Source organism: Nycticebus coucang, chromosome 18 (genome assembly GCF_027406575.1).
Source record: "Nycticebus coucang isolate mNycCou1 chromosome 18, mNycCou1.pri, whole genome shotgun sequence".
NCBI classification, from domain to species: domain Eukaryota; kingdom Metazoa; phylum Chordata; class Mammalia; order Primates; family Lorisidae; genus Nycticebus; species Nycticebus coucang.
Genome location: NC_069797.1, coordinates 66,494,625 through 66,502,671, shown reverse-complemented (window position 1 = coordinate 66,502,671; position 8,047 = coordinate 66,494,625). Strand labels below are relative to the sequence as shown.

The 8,047-nt window shown below is 46.8% G+C and overlaps 1 protein-coding gene across 2 annotated transcripts in view; it reads left to right on the top strand.

Moving 5' to 3' along the window:
• The first annotated feature begins 775 nt into the window (after positions 1-775).
• The window catches only part of PRKCA (protein kinase C alpha), a 414,550-nt gene continuing 407,278 nt past the window's right edge, over positions 776-8,047 (top strand). For both annotated transcript variants that reach the window (XM_053568365.1, XM_053568364.1), the window contains exons 1-2: positions 776-1,194; positions 4,243-4,274. In XM_053568365.1, coding sequence (XP_053424340.1) covers positions 1,022-1,194; positions 4,243-4,274 — 205 coding nt within the window. In that variant the 5' untranslated portion in view covers positions 776-1,021. The remainder of the gene's footprint in view (positions 1,195-4,242; positions 4,275-8,047) is intronic.

Here is an 8,047-nt window from a genome sequence, read left to right as displayed (position 1 = left end):
GTGAAATACAGTATAGGTCAAGAACGGAGGTCAACGCTCAATTATTTACACTCGCTGCCTTTCTCCTGCCATATATACGCGGCGTGAAGGTCTAGGGGTTGGGCATTCTGGGACGCACACAATCAGAGTGATACTTTACCCAGGTAAAACCTCAGACTGGTTCAAGCCGCTAAAATGCATGGGGATCCTGCCCCAGAAAGACGGGCGGGTCCTGGAAGATGGGGAAGCGGCCACCTGCTCTGTGCGCTCCGGAGGGAAGGGGCAGAGCCGCTCCGCGACTCGGGCTCCCCGCTGCCAGCCACCGGCGGCGCAGGACTCCGACCCCGGCGAGGAGAGAGCGCGGGAGTGGAAGGAGGAGGAGGCGGCCGAGCGACAGGAGCGGAAGGAGAGGAGAATAAGGAGGCGGAGGAGGGCGAGAGGGAGGAGAGCCGGGCGCAGGAAGGGGAGGAAAAGGGAGGAAAAGAAAAAAGGCGGCGGAGAACGGACCCGCCCCTCCCGGCCTCCTCCTTCGCTCGCTGACTCCGCCTGGGCCGCCACCGCCGCCTCTTTCCCCGCTTCTCCGAAAACAGTGAGGCGCCGACTCCTCCGGCGCAGCGCCCCCACCGCACCCCTGCGCGCGCGCCCGACCGCGCGCCCCCGGCCCCGCGCGCCGCCCCTCGGGCACGCGCGGCCCTCGCACTCGGGGCATGCGCGGTGGGCGGCGCCGCTCCGGGCCGCCTCTGCCGCCGCGAGTAGGAAGCGCGAGCGCCGGGCGCCGGGCTGTCAGTGAGCGTGGGGCGAGCCAGCGAGCGACTCCCGCTCCGCTCCGGCTCCGCTCTGCGCCGCGCCGGCCCGACTCTCCCCGTCGCCGCCGCCGCCGCCGCCGCGCCGCCTCGCAGCGACCCCGGCCGCCGGCCCGCGCCCCCCGTCCCCCGCCCGGGGTCGCCCGCGGCCCTGCTGCCCCTCCCCCGCCCGCCCCCGCCCACCCCGGCCCTCCCCGGCTGCTGCTCCCCGGCGGAGGCAAGAGGTGGTTGGGGGGACCATGGCTGACGTTTTCCCGGTCAACGACTCCACGGTGTCTCAGGACGTGGCCAACCGCTTCGCCCGCAAAGGGGCGCTGAGGCAGAAGAACGTGCACGAGGTGAAGGACCACAAATTCATCGCCCGCTTCTTCAAGCAGCCCACCTTCTGCAGCCACTGCACCGACTTCATCTGGTAGGTGCGCGCGGGGCCCCCGAGTCCAGGCGCGTCCTCTCCAGGGCTGACTGCCTCCGAGAACTTGGAGTCGGCGGGAGTCCGAACTCTAGCCCCGAATGACACGCGCGCGCTCGGCCGCCCGGGCCACCGACACACACGCGGGCCGGACTCCCAGGGAAGTCGCTGCCCCGCCACACACCCCCGGCCGCGGGCGGGAGGTCGGCGCAGCGCGGTAGTCACCTGGATCCCCTCCGCCGGCCCGGGGCCCTCGCCTCCCGGCGTACACGCCCTCTTGTAGACAGCGGAGCAGTAGATTGCTGGGGTCTGGGCAAAGGGAAAGGAAAAGAGAACCCAGAAGGGCAGAGTTCCCCGGAGAAACACACCCAGGACTAACAGGGAGCGGCGGTGGCTGCGCGGCGCGCGGTCCAAGTTGTTGGCGAGCCAGGCTGGGCGCGTGTGGGGTGTGTGTGTTTGAGCTTCCATCGGGCTGGGGCTCCCCTGGATGGAACCTTGGCTCCCTGCCTACTGTAGGCTGTATCTACTGGCCACCGAGAGACTTTGACTTTTCTGGGTGAGAGGAGAGAGAAGGCAACAAACTGTTGAAAGCTCGCGGTGGGGGAGGAGGGATTAAGACTGGGCAGGCAAATGGCAGAAGGGCAAGAGGGAGTCATTTAAAATAGTCCCTGTCAACACGAGACTAGACCCGTAACCCTGTTGATGAGGACAGCGGCCTTATTTAAGAAAAATACTGTAATGGCCAAAGGTATCCAGTGTCAGGTAATTTTCAATGAACGCAGGCATTCTTAATGAGGGGGAGGTCTAGGGTTTGTGACGAATTGATAAACGGAAGGGCTTCAGGGTCTCTGAGCTCTACTAGGTAGAAATTGTGTGGGTTTTTTTTCCTGGTGAGAGTTATAGTTTTCATCTGACTTTTTTGGAAGGATCAGAGACTATCTCTCCGACTATTCCCCCCCCCCCCCAAAAAAAAAAAAAGTTTAGAAAGCTGGGAGTCCACGTCCTCCAGTTTGAGTAGCAGGAGTTTTGTTTTTCTCTTAGATTTCCGAACACCTTGATTCTTCCACCTCTTGCTTGTGGGTGTGGGAAGGTCCTTATAAGCTAGGGCTGTGGCCAAGGTTCCTCAGCTCGCTGGTTTCTTTGGCTGGGATGGTGAGCAGGACGGCAGTGCCGCAGAGGGCATCCTGCCTCCTCCAGCCAGATATGGGGCACCTATTTCTGGGGACACTAGGGTAATCATCGTTTGGATGGCTCTGTCCGAATCCACATCTGGGGGAAAACGTCTCAAAGGGCAAGTCCCACAAAGGGGGTGCTAATCCAGTGTTTAATTTTTCCTTCCCTTTTCACACATCCTTCCCACATAGACCTGATAGCGACCTCCTAATGACATCCACTGCGTAGTCCTCATACGGAGCAATTGTGCTCAAAGGACTAGGTACTCTTGGATAAGGCAGCTATTTGAAATAAGTTTTTGGAGCATCAGGGCAAAGAGAGGATATTGCATTTGGTTAATAGGGAAGTCCGTTATCAGCTATAAGATTCCATTAAAAGGGAACAGACTGCTGATTACTTTTGCAGGAAGTGGGTGAGTTTAGAAAGGCTGTTGCGGCATGCCCAGGCTAACTCATGTCTTTCCACTATCAGTTGCTCTGCAGCATCAGGCCGTGGTGAGCTGATGAGACACTCAGGTCACCAGGGGTATCGGGAAGTGGAAAATAAAGGTCTCCCTCTCCCTGCTCCCTGAGTATTCCTGCAGCCTTTCCCCACTTAATTGTAAAGTAGCCACTTAAAAGTCCCAGGAAACATCTGTCAGGATTGTCTTGCAGTAGCTTTAATTTTCCACTCTTTTATTATTGCTTCTCTGGGACCTTGATGTACAAACGTATTTCAATATTGGAGCACTGACATTTTAAAGCTAATGTCTGGATTTAAGTATGTTTTTTTTTTTTTTTTTGGGGGGGGATAACTCTAAAGATACGTAAAATACTTTGTAAATTTAAAGTGCTATGTAAAGTGAGAGATGGTGACTCTCAACCTTCTGAGAAAATTTTAATCCAGTTCATTCTAGTGGAATAATGTTTGCACTTGAATGTCCACGTCAGGGTTCTCTTGTTACAGAATAAATTCTCTAAAGTCAGTTACAAGAACAAAATAGCCTCTGTATGTGCTTTGAACTCTATTGGTTCTCAATAAAAGTTAGATCATGATAATCTCAAATGCAAACAGTAGGAATGATATTTTGTAAAATCTAGTTCCTTTCTTAAGCCAAGATTAAATGTTAAGAGTGGTGCTGTTTGGCAATTTCTAGATACATATGTATTTTAAAAAACTCATACAAGTAAGCCACTTTTCTGTAGGCAGTTTTAGGGAGAAAAAACAATCTTCAGATGGTCTTTAGGAACAAGATTAAGCCACTTCCTTTTTTATTTTTAAACATAAATTCTTTTTTGTTACTTGAATATCATAGCTAACAACTTTGACTATAGAGTCAAGTTCTTTTCTTGAAATTTACATATCCAGGGGCGGCGCCTGTGGCTCAGTGAGTAGGGTGCCGGCCCCATATGCTGAGGGTGGCGGGTTCAAACCCAGCCCTGGCCAAACTGCAACAAAAAAATAGCCGGGCGTTATGGCGGGCGCCTGTGGTCCCAGCTGCTCGGGAGGCTGAGGCAAGAGAATCGCGTAAACCCAAGAGTTAGTTGCTGTGAGCCGTGTGACACTACGGCACTCTACCCGAGGGCGGTACAGTGAGACTCTGTCTCTACACAAAAAAAAAAAAAAAAGAAACTTACGTATCCATAACATCATGGGGAAAAAAAGAGGCTTGATATATTGAAATATTTCACTGACTTTTTTTTTTTTTATAGGCAAAATACATTTTTTCAAAGTTGAATTTACACTGTAGTCTGACTATTTAGGTATGCTTTTCTGATTAAATCATTGGATTTTATTCATAAAACTTTAACTCTGTAGAGTACTTTGTCATATAACTTGCTTAAAACATGATGTCCAATACAAGATATGTGAAGATATTTTGTTATTTCTGTTTTTCAGGGGGTTTGGGAAACAAGGCTTCCAGTGCCAAGGTAAGCTGCCACATTGGATTTTATTTTTAAGTACAGTATAAAATGAGCATTCCAGACAGGAAGAGCATTTCTAGTCATCTTTTCTTTGTGGTCCAAAAAATATTTAGATGATCTTTTCAAAATATGAGGGCTATAAAATTGGGCCCTTAAAAAAAAATTACATGGCAGTGCTTACTAATTTGCATAGAGAGCTACCTTTTTCACATTGGGAAAAAAAGAAAAAAAGAAAAAAACCTTCCTGTGATTTATTTTTTGCTGAGAACATTCTTGTCAGAGACTGCTGTCTTCGTGTGGGTGTTAAGAAAAAAGTGGAATCACTTCGTATTCCTGTGGCTTTTCTTTCTTCTTCCTTTGTTTTTGTTAATCTCTCTTACCTACGTATTGGGCTGGACTCACTGCATCTGATTTTAGGCCCCATTTCATTCTAGTAAATTTTTTTGTTTTGTGTAGATTACCGATAGTCATCCGGGACAAAGTTTGTGCAAAGTTACGTTGATGATTCAATAAGGGCTGATTGCTACAGTATGACAAGGTGGCACCCTTCTCCTTCAGCTTTGATATCTGACAACACATGGGTTATTACTAGGCCTTGCGTCTGAAAAGAGCTCCATTTGTTTCCTCTTCTGTCTGTGGTTGCATTTCATACGTATTACATATCTAACGCTTCATGATCTGTTCTATTTTTTAAAGTTTTTTTTGGTTAACATTTTTAGCTTGTGAAGGCATTACAGGTTCATCAGCTCACTTTTCTTGCTCTCCCACTCATCATCTATATCATGTTTATTTAGTTCTGGTTACATTTCCCATCTGGGCATAGGTTTATTATTAGGGTAAGTGGAAAGTACATTCTAGCCTGGAAAATATTATCCTAACACTGTTTAATATTAACTGCATTAGAAAGACACTATGTGTAGTTTTCTTATACCTTTGAAATTGTGCTGGTAAGTTGGTCATCTTTAATTCTTAAAATTCTTAAATTCTTAAAATTTGTGAACATGTTTCTTATCTACGTTTTTAAAACGTATTTCAGATGGGGGTATTATAAGATTGTTCATTAATACTCTCCCTTTTTTTTAATCTAAGCTGTGCTTAAATCTCTTTTGAATAAATTATTTTGAGAGTTATGTTTGGAAATCAGAGGCTATTCCTTTTAAAAAGAGAATAAAGAGGGGCGGTGCCTGTGGCTCAGTCGGTAGGGCGCCGGCCCCATATACCGAGGGTGGCGGGTTCAAACCCGGCCCCAGCCAAACTGCAACTAAAAAATAGCTGGGTGTTGTGGCGGGCGCCTGTAGTCCCAGCTACTCGGGAGGCTGAGGCAAGAGAGTCGCTGAAGCCCAGGAGTTGGAGGTTGCTGTGAGTTGTGTGAGGCCACGGCACTCTACCGAGGGCCATAAAGTGAGACTCTCTCTCTACAAAAAAAAAAAAAAAAAAAAAAAAGAGAATAAAGAGAAAGGCCGGTTGCACCACTCTTTATAAAAAAAAGAAAGAAAGATGTAGCTCTGTGCAGTTCTTGAGGTTGTGGGCCTGAACTTTGTAGGTGAGATTTGGGTCTAACCTTGAACACAGTGTTAGGGAATTTAACAATGTAAGATTCTGGGCCAGTGTGATTCACATCTGCTCTTACTTTTGTTAATGTTTTTGATTTGAATGGGAACCTGTGAAAACTTACAAGAAAAATTATTTACTGTATTCTCTTAGTATTGCTTGTCCAGGAGAAAGTGAGTATGTTATTTTAAAACTATCGTTTTCTGCACAGAAATATTTCAGTATAGGATCAATCCCTCATCTCAGCAGGCTTTCTTGGGGTAATCATAGAGTGGCCATATTATTAAGCAACAAGGGAGTTCTACCTCGCTTTTCCCAGAGAATATCTCTTGAATTTTTAGTGGATTAGCAGATAAATAGTCTGAAATCAGCAAAACTCCCTTTTACCTAAACTATAAAAATGAAACTCATAACAAAATTTGAACTATCTAAAATGAAAAGTATAATTGTGTACCCTCAGATCTTTTAGGTAATGAATTACACCAGTACATTTACAAATTTCAGTTTGAGGAAACCTTTTCAAGTAGTATACATTTTTTGTAACGTGCTGTCTGCTTGTTACATTTTGTTTCATATGTATCTGTATTTGACTTCTGGTAGGCAAATGCTAATCCCTTGTATCTTACTGTTTGTTGTGACTTAATTAAGAAGGATATATTAGCTCAGGACAATACTTTTAATCCCACAAATAGTTACCCAGTGTTTCCTATTTTGGTTCTTTCCTTAAAACTTATCTTTCTCTTAACATCTGACTATTTTAGAATATTTTCTTCTTACGTTCTCTAACTTTGTTTTTTGCCTTGGTTCTGTCCGATAGTGTCATTCAGGAGAATAACTCATTCTCATCTGTTCCTTTGGCAGCACACACTCTGGAAATGATGGCTGGAATTTGAAACTGTTTTTTGTGTTCTTCATACATCAGAGTCTTCTCAACTGCTGGAGCAGTGTTTTCTAGCTACTAGTGTCTAGTGTGTTGCTTTGGTCAGTAGATAAAAATGTACTTGCTATCGATATATTTTCTCAAACTACAGGTGCGTGTGCTCCAAATGAGAGTCACTTATTTATGTAGTTAGTAACATAACTTTAGATCCAAAATGTTATTTTAGAAGTGATAAGTAGGTGTTACAAGACGAAATAAGTGAGTTTTAATCCTTAAGACTGGGTTTGAAATCTGTACTAGTTAGAAAGCATTGTATTTTACAGGTGTGTGAGATGCTAAGATTATTTCTCTCTTCCTTCTTTCCCCATGATACAGCATGAAAGCAGGAAACATTTCTTCGTTTATAGAGGTATTGGGTTATTCCCACTTTCTCTTCGCACACCTTATGCCTTATTTATATCGCAGTATAGGTGTACAACCCTGACAACTTATATCAGCAGGACAAGGAAGGCAGGGGGATCCTGCATTAAGAATTTGTTATCTGGGCGGCGCCTGTGGCTCAGTGAGCCAGCCGAGGGTGGCGGGTTCAAACCCATCCCCGGCCAAACTGCAACAACAACAAAAGTAGCCGGGCGTTGTGACGGGCGCCTGTAGTCCCAGCTACTCGGGAGGCTGAGGCAGGAGAATCGCCTAAGCCCAGGAGTTGGAGGTTGCTGTGAGCCGTGTGACGCCATGGCACTCTACCGAGGGCAATAAAGTGAAACTCTGTCTCTACCAAAAAAAAAAAAAAAAGAATTTGTTATCTATGGCCCGTAGCACAGTGGTTATGGTGCCAGCCATATACACCGAGGGTGGCAGGTTCGAACCCGGCCCAGGCCTGCTAAACAATGACAACTGCCACAAAAAATAGCTGGGTGTTGTGGCGGGTGCCTATGGTCCCAGCTACTTGGGAGGCTGAGGCAAGAGAATCGCTTAAGCTCAAGAGTTTGAGGTTGCTGTGAGCTGTGACACCATGGCACTCTACCAAGGGCAACAAAGTGAGACTCTATCTCGAAAAAGAAAAGAATTTGCTGTCTGAACTGAGGGAATCAACGGCCTTAAATGCTGAGAAGGGAGAAAAGTATGTGGTAGTTCTAGAACTGCGAGATACTTTTGAAGTCTTTAAAGACCGACAGGCTCGGCTCCTTGCAGCTCTGGAGTGAATCCTGAGACGTGACTTGGGTTTAGCTTCTGGTGTCCTGCTCAATGTTTGTCGCTTGCGTACTCCGTATTCATTTCATCTCCATGAGATGAAGACCTTGCCCACGTTTTTTCTGTTTTGTTTTGTTTTCAGAGAAAGAAGAAGAAA